Raw genomic sequence first — 19248 nt, 5'->3', positions numbered from 1 at the left:
ATTAAAAAAAACCAAACAAACCCAAACACACATAACTTAAACTCTTAAATAACCTTCCCTGTTGAAATGACCAGTGAAGCCTGCATCTCTCAGCTTTTTAGAACACTTAACACCTCACAGTCCCTGACGTCTTCAGTCCAGTCCTCCGGGTCTGCTTTTTGACATGGTATGAAGTCAGGATTTTGCCCAGCCCAGACACTTACCTTACTCTCCAGCAGTCTTCTTCTGAGGAGTGCGGCCCACTTTAGCACGGCACCGGCATATATGGAGCCTTAGCTTTCAGCCCACAACCTTAGGCTCCTTCTCATTGGTTAAAAACTTCTTGAAAGAGATGACTTTTCAGTCATTGGCCTGAAATAGTGGGAGAAGCCCTGCCAGTCATTAGCCCTGGGGAACCGTAAGTACCACATCAACTAGTAACCAGTAGTAAATCATTAATCCTTTTAGACAGTAAACAAAATAAAGTTTCTTTAATTCACAGATTGCTCAAGAGCAAATCCTTCAAAAATATTGCTTCAGTGGTTTGGGACTAGATAAATTTAGTCCCACAGTCTGGCTTTCTTTTTCTGTCCCTGCCTGTGTCTGTCTTTGTCTCTACCTCTCTTCTTGCAATGAGAATTGAACCCAGGACCTCACACATGCTAAGTAAGTACTCTACCACTGAGCTCTCCCACCCCATTCCTAAACGTTTTATTTTGAGACAGAATCTTACTAATTGTCTAGGTTGGTCCTGAGTTCACTCTATACTCTGAGTGGTCTTGAACTTGCCATCCTCCTGCTTCAGCCTCCCAAGTAGCTGGAAGTAAGCCTTTGCCACCAGGCCTAGTTCATCATCTTATTTTTGATAAGACCCAGTGACCTTATATTGCTCAGCATAGGAACCAAAATATTAACCTCAAGAGATGGTCCCAATATTTTGTAGCTAGGAAATGTTACCTGAAATTATTTTAGCTTACTAACTTTGCCTCTTCTCTGCATAGGAAGCGAGCAGATTGAGAATAGCATCAGTGAGTTATTGAAAAGATTTCTGCCTAGTGAGATAACTACTTTAAGCTGCTCAAGTCAAACTGGGTACACTTCCCAGTGGTTGGGTACACTTCCCAGGGGCTGGGTACATTTCCCGGGGGTTGGGTACACTTCCCAGGGGATTGGGTATACTTCCCAGGGTCTGGGTACACTTCCCAGGGTCTGAGTAATTTCGCAGTGGCTGCGTATACTTCTCAGGGGCTGGGGTACACTTCCCAGTGGCCGGGTACACTTTCCAGGGGCTGGGTACACTTCTAAGGGGCTGGGGAACACTTTCCAGTGGCTGGGTACACTTCCCAAGGGCTGGGTGCACTTCACCGTGGTGCTACTACATGGCTTTTCTGTCTCCCTTGGAGGATCAGTTTTTAATCACATCTAGTTTTTTAGTTTCCTCAAAAGAAGTTTCTGCTCCCATCTGTGAGTTGGTGATTAAGACAACACATGCAATTCCTCCATGCAGGTTCTGTCACCGGTTTTCAATCAGGATGATTAAATGAGTCCTCTTTGTGTCTAATAAGATGCTATCCAAGTGATTTCCAGTTGCCTGGGTGGCTCTGCTGTGGTGTGATGTAGTGGGTAAGTGTGAGCTGTGAGTGAAGAATGCTCAATTTGAATTCTGGTTCTGTCACTTCTGAATTCAGGAGACTCGTTCACTGTGTGTGCTTTCATGTTCTCATATGCCAATGTGGATGCAGACAATAATGGCATGTGTCTTGCTGAGTTATTGTGAGGATTAAATGAGCTAATTCATGTTTATGTTTTAACAGTACCAGTTTGTCTATAGTCCTTGCTATTTTATTAATATTTATTATCGGTTTGTGATTTTTTTTAAAGATTTATTTATTTATTATGTACACAGCATGTATGACTGCAGGCCAGAAGAGGGCACCAGATCTCATTACAGGTGGTTGTGAGCCACCATGTGGTTGCTGGGAATTGAACTCAGGACCTCTGGAAGAGCAGCCAGTGAACCTCTGAGCCATATCTCCAGCCCCTGGTTTGAGATTTTTTTTTTTTACTTACACCAATGATTCTGAAACCAATCATTAAAGACAGAAATAGTAATCCTTCCTATTAAGATGAAGGAAAAGGTAAGTTGATAACCAGACACAGGATTGTACAAAGGGACATGCAGATGCCAAAGAAAGCCCCTTCAATGCTCTTAGCCAGGTGAATGCCATGGTACTCAGTCAGGCTAATGTCTATTGGAAATTTTATCAGAAGGTTCTGTCAGAAGCAGAACTACAAAGAGATAGCTGTAACTCAATCTCCTCTCTCTTTTTCTGTTTTTACAATTATTTATTTCTGTGCACATGCCATGTGGTGTACCTAGAGATCAGAGGACAGCATCAGCGAGTTGGGTCTCTTTTTCCTCTATGTCTGTTCCAGGCTTCGAACTCAAGTGCCAGGCCTGGCAGCAAGTGCCCCCCCCCCCCCCCCCCCCCGCCCCAGCCATCTTCTCAGCCCTAATTTTCTCATAAAGATGACTTTAATAGAGGAGAATTATTTACTCAGTGAGGGGTGGAACCCCTCATGTAGAAGAAGGACATTCAGCATGGGAAGTTGTCAGAAGTCAGATTCAGCTGGTCGGCGGGGGGTGGGGAGGGGTGGGGGGTGGGGGGTTAGGGGGGTGGGGGGGTGGGGTGGGGTGCTGCTGGGCTACTGACTTAATAGATCAGTAGACAGCTAAGATGACAACCCCAAACAAGTTCTGTTCTCTGTACCAGGATGATTGACATCTCCCAGCCCCCACTGGCCTTTGGAACTTACCTTATTCATTCTTCAATCTTTTTCCTTCAGCTTCCTCAGAAGCCAGCCTCTTTTTCTTGCTGTGTGCTTGTCTGACTTCAGTGTGTATGAGTTAGTTTCAGTCTCAGTCTTCCATCAAGCAGACATTTTCATTCGAGGCTGTTATCTCTAACTGGGAAACGATGGCCTTTGTCCTTTAGTAAGGGGATTGAGACCTTCCAGAGAGGCTGACAGATGTTCAGGGGTTATGGATGAAGTGACACCATCCATAAAGTCAACCTTGGATGGCGAGCTTAATTTAAGCCTTTGAAGCAGGCGGCTCAGGGACCAGAACACCCTGTCTGGAGTACAGGTGCTACCTTTCTTCCTGTTCTCCCTAACATGTTCTTGGATGTGGTAATAGGGGCTGATCTGGGTATGATATTGGTCATCTATTTGTAGACACATATTAACATTTTTTGAAGTTTCCATATTGTATTCCATCTCTAACCAGCCTTTTATAGTTATCACTTCTTGCTCTGAAGATACAGATGGTGACGACCATTCTTCTACCCCCATCTTCACAAAGGACTAAGATGTACAAATAAAATAAAAATAAAAGCCACAGGTCAAGCACTTTCTGTCAGTGTGTTCTCTTCTTAGTGAGACTGGGGATGGTGGTGTGCTGGGAGTTGATGCCCTGAAATGATGGTACATTCTTTATGAATGTGTTGTGCCTTTCTTTCTTTCTTTCTTTCTTTCTTTCTTTCTTTCTTTCTTTCTTTCTTTCTTTCTTTCTTTCTTTCTTTCTTTCTTTCTTTCTTTCCTTCCTTCCTTCCTTCCTTCCTTCCTTCCTTTCTTTCTCTTTCTTTCTTTCTTTCTTTCTTTCGTCCTTTCTTCCTTCCTTCTTCCTCCTTCCTTCCTTTCTTTTTTTCTTTTGAAATAAAAATCTGATCTTGTGAAATGAAAAGTCTTGGTGAGTGTTGTCTCTGGGGCAAATGGAACCTCTGCAAGTTGGACACGAATCTTATGGAGCACTATGGAAGCCCATGTCACAAAGATGATGCCTGGTATTCAGGCACAGATGCCTTCCAAGAGGTCAGCTGAGCTCAATTTACTGAGTTATTCTTGGGCCAGATTACCAATCGGATGTGAGGTGTTCTTGTACCAACTGGAGCACCAAGAGCCTCTTTGATGTGCAGGGTTAGCACAGAAGAACCACAGCCAACACAGATGTTTTATAAACCCACTAGGAGAACAAACAAACAAGAACAAACATCTCTATCAAGAATCTCTCTGTGCCGGCTGTTTTGAAATGCCACAGACCTGAGCAGCAGTCTTGGTAAAAAGTTGTAGAGGCCAGGGTGTTGGCTCAGTGGGAAAGGTAGGTGCCCGCCTTGCAAGCAAAGATACCTGAGTTCAGATTTCCAGCACCCATGTAAACTCAGGTGTGGCAGAGGCATGTGCAACCCAGTGCTGGGTTGGAGTGGTGTGAAGACAGACGGGGAGTATGGTATTTTTACCTGTTCTATGTTTTTCTAAGCGCTTTTCAATTTCTTATGTCTCCGTCCTCTTGCGAGCACCCTTGAGAGACACAGGATAGGCTTCTCGTCCTAGTTTCACAGATGTGGAAGACTGTCTGCCCTGAGGTCACTTTGTAGGTTATGAAGCGAGATGAAGCTAGTTGCTAGGTGAGCCAACATCAGAATCCTGACGCCTGATCTGGAAAATGTGCATATCTTCAAACCTCACCTTGGCTCTCTGGTTTCCCAGGGACATGTGTGGTATATTTAGGCTGCTAGAGTTTAAATGGCCATCCAAGCCCTCTGGTTATCTCTCCCCTGAAGTCCACAGAGATTAGACAACTGCCTCGGGGTGGTATGGCTCCAGTGGTGGCAGGGCTGGCTGTTGGGACTTCTTGCCTCAGTACAATCGTCCCTCCGACTGGGTGATGCTGGAACTCTCTAGTGCTAGCCATGAAGGAGGGTGACGCAGCCAGTGTCCATGTGAGGCAGGACTGGCAGGCACTCGAGACTACAGCATTTTACCGCAGGAGCGTCTTCAAGCCCTAGAATGCTGGGAATTCTGAGAACCTTCACGTTTCTGCAGAGTTGGCAGGTCTGGGTGTTAGTTTTCTGAATGTGTTCCACTGTGAACTTTCTGACCTATGATCCCCGTTTAAGAAATAATATTCTTTCTTTTGGTGGTCCAAAGGCCTTTGAGCCTAAGTGTTGTGTAGCAATTTCCTCTGAGATAAGGCTCCATCTTGGAGGGAAATTCCTTAAGACATGGAATGTTCTAAGGGGAGGGAAAACATTCCATCCCTCAGGGAAGCTTGCTAAGTTTAGGGAATAAACAACCCAAAGACTTCAGAAAGTCTTTTTGAAACCGATCAGATACCCTAGTTCTCTCCTTCCCCGAACGTACAGAAGCAATGAGGTCTACCGAGAGGCACTCTCAGACAAGCTGATCTTCCTGGAAGAGGCACTCTCCAACCCGTGGAGCTGTATGCGGGCTGCGCCCCAAGCTCACCCACACTGAGGTAGACCTTTGGTGATGAAGCTGTTGCTGAGTCATTTCTGCTTCTGTAAGTAACCTTTCACCCATATTCCTGTAAGTAACCCCAGTCTGTCACTGGTTCTCTGGGCTGAGTAGACATGTGCTCAGGTCTCCCCAAGAATAATGTCACACAACACAGGATTCACTAAAGCTACGTTGTGGTCCCAGTATGGGACAAGAAGAGTCTTGCTTTGCGGAAGCCCCCAGCGAACTCATTAGCATACAGAAAGGAGCAGACAGCAAGGGCAGGTATTAGAGAAGGGAATAAGGTGGCAGAGGTCACATTTCTGCTCTATGTAAAGAAACCTCCACTGAGGGAGACCAGGAAGAACACGAGATCTTACACAGCATGGTGGATAAATCAATCACAGATGTTTATTGAATTTTGTGAATGAAATGATCCTCTCTGCAGCAGCACAGTCAGGCTAATTACAAATGTGTCTAACATGTGTCCCAATGGCAACTGGAAAAGGCTGGAACCACCATCAGGCAAGCGCATACTCAAAGGTCCCTTTATCAAACTCTTCGACTTCATCTTCCCACGTAGAAGAGGGCATGCTGCTATATGGGTCTAAGAGAATCTTGAAGCATCTGATGATAAGGAGCCCCAGGAAAATGCACAGGATGCCCACAAAGGCAAAGCCAGTCTTTTGCTCCAGCGTCAGGGAGAACGCAGAGACTTCGTTGACACTCATCTTAGCTGAAGAATTGCTGCAGTAGGTGCTACTCATCGTTCACTGGTGCATCGTGGTGGCTCTTGGGAGTTCCTGCAGGAGTCAGTTCTCCACCTAGGCACAGAATGGACCCAGTTTAGTTTCATTCTTGTGTGGCATTGGGCAAGAAATTATAAAAGCAGGTATTTTTCAAGGCCTCTTAACTCATCAAGTATATCTGAAGATATCAGATACAGATCAGAGTGAAATTGGCACTGGAGATGCTCTTTCCACTGTAGTAGTGCAGAGTGGTTTATGGACACAGAAATCCATGCCTGCACAGTGCAATAGAAAGCCAAGCATGAAAATGACAGTTGCGCGATTAACTCTCAAAGCCTTTGATTTGCTGGGAGGTAGTTGTCCCTGCTTCTTTGATCTGAGTTTTCACTGCAGTTTTGCATGTGAAGATCATAGCACAAATAAAGTCTATAAGCTGTCCTTGTTGTTCAAAGTCCCAGCTTCAAGGGCTCTCTCTCCAGGGCCGTTTTGTCTATTCTTTAAACAGCTATGACATACTCTTTGTTTCAACTCTTGTTTTCATAGCTGCATACGTATAGCATCTTCTCCATTATATGTGCCCTCCGTTATATGAAAGCCCTTCCACAGGGGTCACCCAAGACCATTGGAAACATCAGATATCTGCATTATGATTCCTAACAGTAGCAAATTTATAGTTGTGGAGTAGCAATGAAAAAAATTCTATGCTTGGGGGTCACCACAACATGAGGAACTGTATCAAAGAGTTGCAACATTAGGAAGGTTGAGAATCACTGCCCTAAACAAACATAAAATCAAGTTAAAGTTGTGTGTTCTCTGTAATTCAGCTAACTTTAAGACTACTCCCTAGTCTTCCTAGCCAGATTCTCATTTCTGTTCCCTTATCTACGATTGATATTCTAAAACTACAGCTAAAATGTTAAGAAAGTTGACTTTAACTAAAACGGCGGAGCTCCTTATCCATTTTCAGAAAGCAGCTGAAGGAGCTGGAGAGATGGCTCAGTGGTTAAGAGCACTTGTTCTTGCAGAGAATGGAGGTTCGATTCCCAGTACACACTGGCTCACAAATGTCTTTAACTCCAGTTTCAGGAGATCTGACTCCCTTTTCTGGCCTCCAGGCATACACATGGTGCACAGACATATAGGTGTGCAAAACATTCATACACATAAAATAAAATAAAATAAAATAAAATAAAATAAATAAAAAAGAACCCACTGAGATAGAACAAGGGATAGGTGGGAATGTGTAGAGAGAATAATAAGGCTTATAACTGTCAAACTTAAAAACAGTGATAATTAGTTTTTATGAAGGTTTATGTTACAAAAAGAGCCCTGTCTTCAAACTACCAGTGACAGAAATACTCCCTACTTCTGGCATGTTGGTTGGTTGACTTTTTGTTCAGTAAAAGGGAAAAACATTTTTAAATCCCTTTGTGGAGTACTTTTCTACAAGTTGTTTTTAAATGTTCTAGCAAATAAAAAGTGCGCTTTGCCTTTTTAAAGAGTTATCTTTTTAGGCTTACTTAAGTAACTCAGAGTTATTTTGCCAAAGGCTGACTGAGTTCTTTTGTTATTTATCCTGGAGGAGGCATAGGACGCAGGATTAAACAATACTTTCGGCTTCTGAATTTTTAAAATTTTGTCAAGTTTATGGTCCTTGTAAGCTACATTTAACATTTTCAGGGGTGTCTAGGTAAGAGGAGCCAACAATACTCCGCAGTTAAGAAGGGGTCCTAACTCTTGCAGAGTGTCAAAGTTCAGTTCTCAGCTTCCATGTCAAGCAGCAACACATAAACATGGGTAACTCCAGCTCCAAGACACCCCATGCCTCTGCCTCTGAGGGTGGCAGCACCCATGTACATGTACCCACATGTGTGAATGTAATTTAAGATACTAAAAGTAAACCTCTAAAAACAGAAGGGCCGATAACATTGGTTTACTAGCGGACACTATGGTGTGCCCACAGTGCCTGGCCGCTGGCAGCATTCCCAGAAGTTGTTACTATCTCCTTTTACGGGTTGCCTCAGCTGCAGAGAACTGCCCTACCAATGGTATGTTTCCTCCTGGGAAGGATGCTATTCAGTGAGGGAGGGAGTGATGTGACTCTGACTATCTTGACTCCAAGGGGGAAATACTAAAGAAGTAGCCTAGCTCTGGAGTTCCACAGGGTGTCAGCTGAGGTTGTCTTGGGGACATATCCCAACTCAGCTCTGTCTACACCTGCTTCATCCTCAATCCGTCTCCAGGTTAGGAGCCCAAGGGCATTTAGACCACTGAACTCTGCCTCTTCCAAGTCTGGTTACTGCAACTATTAGCCCACAAATGTTAAAAACACCTGAGCAGTTTTAATGATTTGTTCATTTTACCATCATGTAGAAATGGTCCAAGCAGATTAATGTCATAAGTTTAGCTAAATGTGGTTGCATATTTACATTTTTTGTTTGTTTGTTTTTTGAGACAGGGTTTCTCTGTGTAGCTTTGTAGCCCATCCTGGAACTTGTTCTCTAGACCAGGCTGGCCTTGAACTCACAGAGATCTGCCTGCTTCTGCCTCCCAAGTGTTGGGATTAAAGGCCTGCGCCACCATGCCCAGCTGCTATAGTTACAGATTTTAAAGACTTCATAGAGTAAACATATGCACGGTGTCATAGCTGGTCACAGAAGACAACCTAATTGCCCTTGGATTAACCCACAAGACTTTGTTATTCTTAGTAAAAACCTACCAATCAACTAAACAAGCAAACCATCAAAAGGGCATTTTCCAGAAGCAGTAATCAAGCATGCAGCTCACATAGTTCTACTAAATGAAGACAAAACCCCTTCCCAGCTAGAGATACCAAAGCCCCCTTTTGTATACAATTTGTCTAACACATGCCATATAACACTCTGCTCTTAGATTTCTAGACAGCGAGTTAATGAACTGATGAAAAAATGACCACTTTCTAAGCTGGCATATCATCTCTATTCAATAAGTATTTGAACTGGAATAAATTAAATATGTCGGCGGATACAATCTTTGAAGAATAAATTTTTTTTAAATCTAATTTTTTCAATATTCAGAGAGCTTGAAATTTCATTTATTAGTAGTTGACATGAACAAGAGAACTTTCATTTGGTTTCAAAAACTAGCCTTGAAGATAAGCACCGGGATTCAACAGCTCTCCCAGTGTTCCTGCTCTGTCTAGTTAAACTGATATAGTGCAGCATTCTCAAAAAGACACGATTTTTCATGTCCAGAGATGGAGAATGTGGATTTTTCCCACTAACTGTGAATTTCCCTTTGTTTTCTCAGGAAACTATATCATAATCATCTTATGTAGACATTAATCTGTACCAGAAAGTACAGGTGCCGATTTTATATTTGATCTCTATGATTTTTTAGCTTAAAATTTCTGGTGTAGTACTCCTTCTTCACCCAGTCCTTGGCTGTTAGCCTTAGCCAGGAAGGATATTAATTAGATACTTCAAAATCTTCTGAGTGGAGTAGGGATGTGAATGGTGTGTGGATAAAGAATGACTTACTAAATGAAAAAGGTTACCATGGCAACAAACCCAATTTGCAGCACTCTATCTCTCAATTACTAGAACAAATATGAGAAGAAATGCAGTGCTATTTGAACACATGTTGAAAAGTGACCCAAAACTTTCAGGGCAGTGTCAGGAAGTCTAAAGGGTTGAATGAGTTTAAGGCAACACAGAATATTTTCTTAACATTTTCATTGAAAAAAAAAGTAGAGACTGACATAAGCCAGCACTTTCCTTGATGAACTTGGTAACAATGTGCCATACTGAGCAGTATGCCTATGTGGAAGAGGCAGACATAATTGTTTTAAAGTCATAAATGACGAAGACATGACTCCTTAACCTACTCTGGTTTTTATAGCTTGGAGATACGCTTTCAGAAATGACTAACCATGAGAAAGCTTCCAGAGTTGAATACAGGCAAACGTTTTACCTTTCAAAAGGCGGAAGAGGAAACTGTGGAAATTATATGTTGGTAATGTGTGACTAATAGACATTTAATAGGTAACAGTTGGCATTGAAGGCTCTGGCAATAACATGGGTGAGAAGCAAGGCTGTTCTGCCCAGCTTTCCATTGTAGGCAAAGGTCAAATCGTCAGTTTCAAAGAGAAAAGGCTCATTCTGGCTCGAGGCTTTGGCAGTTTGAGCCATGGTGATGTGAGCCTGATTTTGGTTCTAGAGTGTGGCACAGGAGGGCTGCTCACTTGTGGCTGGAGGGAGGAGGAATGAGGGTCTCACTGTCCCTTTCAAGGTCATCCCTGCAGTGACAGGACTTCTTTGGACAAGATGCACCTCCTCCCACAGGTTTCACTGTCTCCCAACTGCCCTGTAGCTGTAACTAGGAGCCAGGACTTCACAAACAGGCCTTTGAGGAAAATTTCAGATATCAACAGCTAAATTCATCTTCTTTTGCTTGTTTGCTGTTAACATGATGAACTAGGGAAATGGGACAGCATGGTTTAGTGACTTTGGCAATTCATGGACCTTCCCTTATACTCCTTGTGAGGGAGATGTGAGACATGCCTGGCTCATAGTGTTTTATGTAGATTCACAGTTACTGAGCTATCCTAATAAATACAGGGTTTTTATAATCATGAAGACAGTCTTCAGTGTAGTATCACAAAGGTCTAGCCTTACCTACACACTCTTACATGCTTCAGAACAGTGACTTGGCTGAAATTATATGTAGTTCTCAGAGCTGAGATTCAAAAGAATTCTAATGACTTAAATTCTGAGATGGAACCTGATGTTTCTAACAGAAACATTTACAAAAGTTTTGTGTTTGAGAATGAAGGAGAGAAATATGTTAACTGAAAATGGGGGAGACATTGCTTGATAATTTTCATGAAATAAATACTAAAATTGAAATTCATCAATAATTCATATAAGTTGAAGATACAAAGTGGTTGCTTGAAAGGCAGAGGCAATCTTAACCTGAATAGGAACAAAGGCTCCAGAATGGAAATACCATTATTATGCCCCAGTCAAACACAAATGATTTAATTGATAGTTGTCATACTTGTATTCAAAATATTTATTGTGCTGTTGTCACATGGTAGTAGATATGGCCTCTCTAGCTTCCAACTAGCAAGGGAGAGGAGCCATGTTCAAAGAAGAAGAAAACAATTCAGTCTTCTACATGAGTAATGAAAAAGAAATCAAACTACGCTCAACATTTACTGCCTTTCTCCTATGCAGTGCTATACACATATTTTATCTCCTCAGCAGCCATATTGGTAAATTTTATTATCTTCTACATATTTAGAAGAAATGGAAAACAATGGTTCATGTAAGCAGTAATGAAGGTCTGTATGAATAAGTATAAGTAAGAGAGTGTAGGTTTGAAAGCCACTTATAAACTTAGGATTTGACACCTGATGGAATGTAATGAGCCATGAAAAGAGACCCATCAATGATAGCTCCACTCTATTAAGCTTGAACAAATGCAAAAACAGCATTTTTCACTAAGCAGAATGGAGAAAATAAGAAACAGTATAGATTTACAAAGTAAATGTAGATTTGGGCATTGCTAACTTGCGGTTCTCATGTAAGAAGTTAATCCAGATAATTTTGTGCAACACACAGTTCCTAGTGGGGAGAATACTTTAGTTATGATTATCAAGTAAAACTGATATAGATGAATAAATGTAGAAGAGAGAGATCACAGTACATAGAAGTATTTACAACCTTCAACTTAAGGGAAGGAGACATATTGAAAGGGAGTACTGAAGAAGACAATAGATACATCTAGACATCTATGGTGTTTTCTAGTATAGACTTGTTCTAGACTGATCCAGGACAATTCTAAGTTCAGCAAGATGCTATTTGCTATTACCAGATAGGATATGAACATAGGAAAAACCCCCACTATCAATAAACCACAATGCATGCTCCTCTTGCAGCGGGAAAATAAGATCTCCCAGTGGACTTATAAGAAGGACTCAGGATCATGAATAAATCCACAGCAGGAATTCAAAAAAAAAAAAAAAAAAACTAAGAAAGCCAAGGTTTCCAGATGGAACATTGAAAAACTGTCTAATTCTGTGGGAATGAAAACTAAGCATGGACAAGAAAGGCCTGAGAGCAGAATTATTTTACCATTATAGAAATTTCTAGAAGGTTAATAAATTGAAGGAAATTTTGGTATAATGGCTAAAGAGGAGACAGAATTGGATGGTATTACAATTTGACAAAACAAGTTTTACTTCCATAAAAGTTAAAGGCTTAGAAGGATAATGTATTCAGATTTGAATCATTCTCAATAAGAAGGACTTAACTAGATATTTGATTTTTTCAAAGTAAATCTAAGTCAATCCATGTAATGTTTAAAGAACTGTAGCTTACAGCTTTAAACAAAAATTGAGTTGAGAAAGGATGATTTTGTTAATATCTTAAAAGGAAAAGCTTAGATTTTAATGTTCATCTTTAAACCAAGTGCCATATAGGAGAATAGTTGGAAAGGAGATGGAAAAAGGTCCAAAAGAAGCCTGCTTATTGATGTCAGTTCTGTATAAATAGGTAGATAAACACAAAAACAGAATCACATTAGCCTTCATATTCAAGACATGACGTACACTGGTATTTGAGGCCTAGCTTTTTCAAATAATTCCCCAAACTTTTCTATATTATTTGACATACAAAATGGATACCTTGTCTCATTTCAATACCAACTAAGTCTTAAGTTTTTGAGACTATATTATTAAGTTTTCTGAGCTTTGTGCCTTTCTATTGATGTGGAGTACATTATATAAAATATTACTAATGACAATATCATAAACAGAAGTCTTCAGTTACAACACTGACTACTTCATGATGAATAAGGTCTCGAAAACACTTTCACATAGGGAGTAAGGACAAATTTTCATTTACCATCACTGGGAGAAATAGGGAAGTAAAGGTTCATTAGTTTCTATAGAACAGATCTTGTAAAGCTTACCTCAGGAGGAAAATAATATTTTAATACCTGAGAAATAGGTTCACTGAGAATAGAAAATGAATGAAGTATGAGAAAAATAGATTACAAAGGAACAAAACTATGAATCGATAAAAAAAAGCCCATATGAAAAAAGTAGTTGTGAAAAGAAACAGTGAATTTAAAAAAGAGTTGAATGTAAAGCTGAATCCAGGTAAATTTACTTTAAATGTGATATACCACAAAAATGGATACCATCCTCAACACTGCTCAGCTTAAATATCAGAATCTCTCCACACAAAGACTGAAGTATTAAAGCTTATTTTTATACTACTTCTGCTACTGATAAAACGCTGCTTGGAACTCCAAGCACTGGAATGAATGATTAGATACTTCGATAGGGAGCAACCAGATTCAAAGTGTCTCTTTTCTTTCATGGCAAACATCATGTTTGCTCTGTAAGTCCTGATGAGTCATAGCACTGGGCCATGGCAGGACCTGTAGATATCAAAAGGCCCAGTGTCGTGGAGTTGCTTTGTGGTTAACAACGAATAACCGATGATGGCGACCACAACCCCCCTGTGCTCAGTTATTTGAATCATGTCACTGCCAGCAACCCACCAAGGAGAGCATTTTTTACAGCTGCCTCTGCATGTAGCCTTTCACGTCCATGAGTGAATGTATTAGGCAATGCTGTTTTCTTCTGTGAACTATTTACTGATTAGGAGCTATCAAGTTTGCTTTTTCAAAAACAGTTGTTAATTTTGCACACAATAACATGCAATTGCAGAAGCCAATGGTAAAATGTAGGCATCTCCTAAAATACACACGAACCTCCTATGTCTTTACTTTAATCAACAGGTTTTTTCCCCTCCTGCTTATTTATCTAGTAATAACATCACAAACACTAAATCTGAAATAGTTACAATTGGAGTGCAATATGATATTCCAGGTAAAAAGTATTTTACCACTAGTCACCAGACAAAAGTCTCTAGTGAGAGGATACTTGTAATTTCATGAAATGAGACATGCAAACTCAAGCTTAAAAAAATAATGAGCCCTTCTGTACATAAACAACAGACTCTATATCAAATGCAAAGGTTGTTAAATTCTATTCAAAGAAGGAACAGCAGGAAGCATTATTGAGGCCATATCTGCACAGAGCTATCGTTTAGGAATGGATGTGTTGGAATCAAAGGAAATCCTTAAATTACAAACCCAGATGTCTTCATCATGCTGAAGTACATGCATTTTGGTTTCCTAGAGTTCCAGAACCTCAGGATCTTCAGGAATCTACCCCCAGAGCCCCGGAGACGTCAAGCTTGAGAGATTTTCCTTAAGAGAATATTTGGGTGGCTCCTCAGACACCCATTCCTTCCAAAGCACTGGTAAGCTCGATCTGGAAATTCTCAACATGTCTCACCAAAGAAGCCTAGACCAGCGTTATTATTCTACCTTGTTTTGGCTCCAGTTGTCTTCTACATATTAAGCTGCAGGAAGCATGGAAACTTCCTACAAGACATCATGGGAGAAACATCAGCAATCTGTATACACACAACACATTTTCATTCTCTTTTTTTTCTTTTTTGACAGCATCAGCAGCTGCAGAGGCATTCTTTTCTTTTCAGAATTTGAGCACACCAAAACCTACAGACTCTCCCTGCCCCCCACCCAGCTCTCTTGCTTCTGAAATCCAAGAGAATAAGGACACCTTCTCCCTGGGACTGGCGCTGGAACCCTGCCTGTTGGTGATTGCTGAGGAAGGGGGAGAAAGTTACTTCGCAGGCAGCAGGGATGGATGGGCTCACCTTCCATGTTTGTTGCCATGGAGATGAATTCCAGCCAGTAGACTTGTTGGTAGGTTTGTCTGTGCTCGCGGATCGGTTCAATGTAAACGGCGTGTTCTGAGGACCTGCGTGGAGTCACAGGACCGTGGGTTGCGCTTTTTCTGGCCTACGTGTATAAGTGTCTGTGTCTGGGTGAGAGACAGGACACAGGCAGCCGCGGAAGGACGTGCGCGCGCGAGTGCTTGCAGGAAAATGTGTGTGCATGTGTGCATTTCTCTGATGTGGCAATGTGTAAATATTTGCGCGCAGGTGGATGTGCGAGCAAAGGAGGTGGGACGTGAGATGGGGAAGGGATTCTAACAGCAGCAACAGGGTCTGTTCTTCAGGTCCATTAGAAAGAGCAGAGGCAAGGGCTCATTTTCACTCACATCGCACCCTGAAGCTTAGCAATCAGAGTTCGTCACTATTTGGGCTTCCTAGGGTCGTGAGGGTTTACTTGATTCATTGCGAAAATCCTTGCCTCTGTTATTGTCCCCAGCTGTGCCGAAGGCATTTCGCTGTGCGTGAAAACAGCAGACTCGGGTTTTTATATTTCCTTTGATCAGACAAAGGGAAAAGACGGAGTGAAAGGTGTACTGGTTTAACTGAAAACTGATGCGTCACTTAGTCATTCAGTGTTCCTTTCCACTACCCACGCCCCTTTCCTCATAAGCCCCACCCCACCCCTTCCCGCAGACTCCTGGAGCTGTCCGCAGTGCTGAAACGCTGAGGCGAACCTTGCTCCTGCAAGACGACGCCTAACCAGCTCTGACAAAAGCATTAGGTAGAGCGGTGCCGGTTTTCTAGAGCGTTGAATAGACACACTGCAAACAGACAGCCCTGGAAGCAAAGCAGAACACATCAAAGCAACAGACACTTCTCGTCTCATCCCTCCTCGAGGTTTCTCCACATTCATTTTTAGTATTTCTTGACTGTGACCATATTTTGACTCTATTCCCAGAATCTACCCTTGGCAAGCACCTGTAGATTCCCTACAAACTTAATTGCTCCTCTTACGAACTATCAAATTGTTAATATTTGTGAAGAATGTAGATACAGAGTTTGGACATTATTATTTCTGTTGTTGTTATTTAACTGAGACCACATAGTGTGAGTGTGACTAGATTTAATAATGAAGACAAATTTTATGGCTACCTTAAGTATTATTACTTAGAAAATCTAATGATCTTACAAAAAATTTGCACAGAGAATAAGTGTCAGCGGAGTGCCCAGCCACAAATGAAATCTACATCACCCCCTTCAAAGCTCATAGACCATTGAGTAAGAGGAAGAGGAAAATTATAAGGACCAGGGGATGGATGAGAGCGAAATGATGTTTCCTGGAAAAGACAACTCTGCTTCACTCATAAACTCACAGTAGCCACACAAGACCCGCACAAGATTAAGCCAGTCAACATTCTAACATAGTGTGGGGAGGGGATCATGAGCATCCACCCCAACTGACGAGTTACTGACATTTGATAGCTTCAGAGCTGGGGGTGGGGATACTTTTTAAGGGTGTGGCCCTGGCAAGTTGATCAAATTTCTGTAGATAGCCTCATACCTAGGTGTAGGAGTATATGTTCAGCACAAATTGGACTCTGGATTACTTCTTTTTAAAGAAGTTGAGAGGAAGTGAGGATATTATGGGTGGTGGGCCTGGGAGGAGTTGGGGAGGGAAATGAATATGATCATATATTACATAAAATTCTCAAATAAATAATAAAATATATATTTTTAAAAGTTGCACAAAGTATATTGGGAGTTCATAGAAGACCATATTTTACAAAATTGTCCCCCTTTAAAACATATTAAGCTCTCTGTCCCCTCTCCTTTGCGCTCCTTCCCCCCGTCGGTCCCCCTCTCTCCCTCTCCCCCCTTGTCTCTCTCTCTCTCTCTGTCTTTCTCTGTCTCCCCCCCCAATAAAGCTCTAAAAAGGTAAAAAAAAAACATATTAAAACATCTTAAGAGGTAGCTGACCTAATTTCTTGCTGTGAAAGAATGGGGGATATATCTTTTTCCAGGGGCATGTTCATGGCTTTACTGACTTTTTCAAATGTGTTAAGGGCTATATTCTTTCTTAATACTCTGAACTAAAACAGTTGATTGAATTTTAATATAGTTATGAATTTCACATTTGTGAGAATTAGAAGATGCTAATTCAGTAGGTGTGAGATTATGTCTCAGATTATTCATTCCTACCATGTGTCTGAACTGATGGTAGAGGCTTCTAGTCTTACAACCACACTTTAAGTAGCCAGGTACTAGAAGTATTCTAGCAATGCAGTTCCTTAGAGAGTCCAAACAATGAGGTGATTTTCTCTGATCTATATTTTAAGATTGTTGCACTGGCTGGAGAGATGACTCATTGTTTAAGAGCCCTTGATGCTTGTGATGATTTGAATGAGAATGTTCCTCATAGGCTCAGACATTTGAATAAATGGTCCCCGGTTGCCTTGTTTGGGGGAAGGATAATGGGGTGGCCTTGTTGGAGGAGGTGTGTCACTGATGATTGGGTTTGAGATTTCAATACTCTTTCCATTCCTGGTGCCTCTGTCTCTCTGCCTCATACCTGTGGATCAAGATGTGAGCTCTCTGGTGGGCTGACCAACCCTTCAACAACCCAAGCCCAGAACCAGGGTTATGAGTTGGTGCACCCCAACATCCACTCCATCTGTCATCTGCTGGACCATGTGAAGGGACTGGTCCTGCAAACCCAAAGCTGCAGGATCTCCATGACATAGGACAACAACAGGATTACCAAGAGGAGTTCTAGTGAGGGCTCAGCATTGATAATGTAGCAGAAAGCAGAGGCCTCGAACTAGACCACTGACTCTTTGCAATGAACACTTGCAAGTAACGATATATGGACAAAAGGGTTACTGCCTGATTCACTGTGTCACACTACAGCTTCCATGCTTTTTTCTTTTTGTTTTTCTTCTTTTCTTCTATTTTTCCCTTAAATTTCATTTTATTTTATTTTGGATGGGGTTGCTATGGCAGAGGGCAGATATGAAGGGACCAGGGAATGAATGTGGTGGAGATGCATGATGTGAAAGACACAAAGAATAAATAAAAGGAAAGTTTAAACAAAAGATGTGGGGCTGGAGAGATAGCTCAATGGTTAAGAGCATTGGCTGCTCTTCCAAAGGTCCTGAGTTCAATTCTCAGCAACCACATGGTGGCTTACAACCATCTATAATTCTATCTGGTATCCTCTTCTGGCATGTAGGCAGAACACTGTGTACATAATAAATAATTTTTTAAAAAAAGAAGTGAGTTCTCAGTTACTGCTCCAGTGCTGCCATGCCTGCCTGTCTGTTGCCACCGTCCCTGCCATTATGGTCATGGACTCTAACCCTCTGGAAGTGTAAGCTCCACATGTATGCTCTCCTTTATAAGTTGCCTTGGTAATGGTGTTTTATCACAACAATAGAAAAGTTACTAAGACACTGATCTTCCAGAGGACGCCATTTTGGTTCCCAGCACCCACATGACGGCTCACAGCCAACTCTAACTCCAGTTTCAGGGGATCAGAGTCCCTTCTCTGCCTCTTAGGACACCAGTACACACATGGCATACATGAATGCGGACTATACTCCACATAAATAAAAAATAAAAAAAAAGCCTAAAGAGGAGGCTATTGTAAAAACTAATCTAATTTAAATAAGCCCAGAAATTATTCTTATTACATTTTGTTTGTACATCATTAATAAAATATTTGTGAATCTGATTAATTTTATTCTAATTTTTGTGGTAAATGGACCCAGGCTATGTTTGACATCCCCCCTCTTACGTGTGTGTGTGTGTGTGTGTGTGTGTGTGTGTGTGTGTGTGTGTAGTGGGGGCAAATATCCCATGGCACATATTTAGAGGTCAGTGGACAACTTGCAGGAGTCAGTTCTCTTCTTCTATCATATGAGTCCTGGGGATTGAACTTTAATATTCAGGTTTGGGAGCAGGTACTTTTAAGTGCTGAGCCATCCTGCCAGGCCACTCTGTATTTCCTCAGTGTTTTTCAAGGGCTCTTAAACACAAGCATTTTTTTAAAGCCTGGCTTAAGGGGTCAGAACCAAGGGACATGAATCTGATGTAGAGATGAACCTCATTTCAGGAATCATTAACACAGCTAGAGATTTTTAATTGCCATTTTATGACTTTAAATATGGTTCTATGGTAAATGCCCATGGAGTCTAATCTTAAACACCAGTGTGCTAGGATTAAGGAAGTGGCTCAGTAGTTAAAGTGTGTACTACAATTAATAACCACTTGTAACTCCAGCTCCAGGGAATCTGATACCTTACTCTGGTCTCTGTGGTCACCCACATGCAGGTGGCATACACTTTTACACACACACACACACACACACACACACACACACACACACAAATAACAATAAATCTTTGAAAACACTTGGGTGTTACACATCTAATTCTCATTCAGTCTAGAAAAATGGGACCATGTTA

General features: G+C 41.5%; 1 protein-coding gene across 3 annotated transcripts; it reads right to left on the bottom strand.

The window, feature by feature from the left end:
- Positions 1-5665: 5665 nt before the first annotated feature.
- On the bottom strand, positions 5666-15363 carry Ctxn2 (cortexin 2). Of its 3 annotated transcripts, none has more exons than XM_052726282.1 (2): positions 14765-15363; positions 5666-6101 (listed from the first exon to the last, which is right to left on the bottom strand). In XM_052726282.1, exon 2 carries the CDS (start codon positions 6042-6044, stop codon positions 5799-5801), a length of 246 nt encoding a protein of 81 aa, XP_052582242.1. In that variant the 5' UTR covers positions 6045-6101; positions 14765-15363; the 3' UTR covers positions 5666-5798. The 3 variants fall into 3 exon arrangements, with proteins under 3 accessions (XP_052582242.1, XP_052582244.1, XP_052582243.1); XM_052726284.1 differs by lacking the exon at positions 14765-15363 and adding an exon at positions 14412-14735; XM_052726283.1 differs by lacking the exon at positions 14765-15363 and adding an exon at positions 14175-14391.
- Positions 15364-19248: the final 3885 nt, after the last annotated feature.

Source organism: Peromyscus californicus, unplaced genomic scaffold, assembly GCF_007827085.1.
Source record: "Peromyscus californicus insignis strain IS unplaced genomic scaffold, ASM782708v3 Scaffold_7__1_contigs__length_154581171, whole genome shotgun sequence".
Classification (NCBI taxonomy): domain Eukaryota; kingdom Metazoa; phylum Chordata; class Mammalia; order Rodentia; family Cricetidae; genus Peromyscus; species Peromyscus californicus.
The sequence above is the reverse complement of the archived record's forward strand: the minus strand, read 5'-3'. Positions and strand labels throughout refer to the sequence as shown.

Coding starts and splice junctions, on each gene's coding strand:
- Ctxn2 (XM_052726282.1), bottom strand. CDS start 6,044: ATGAGTAGCACCTACTGCAGCAATTCTTCAGCTAAGATGAGTGTCAAC.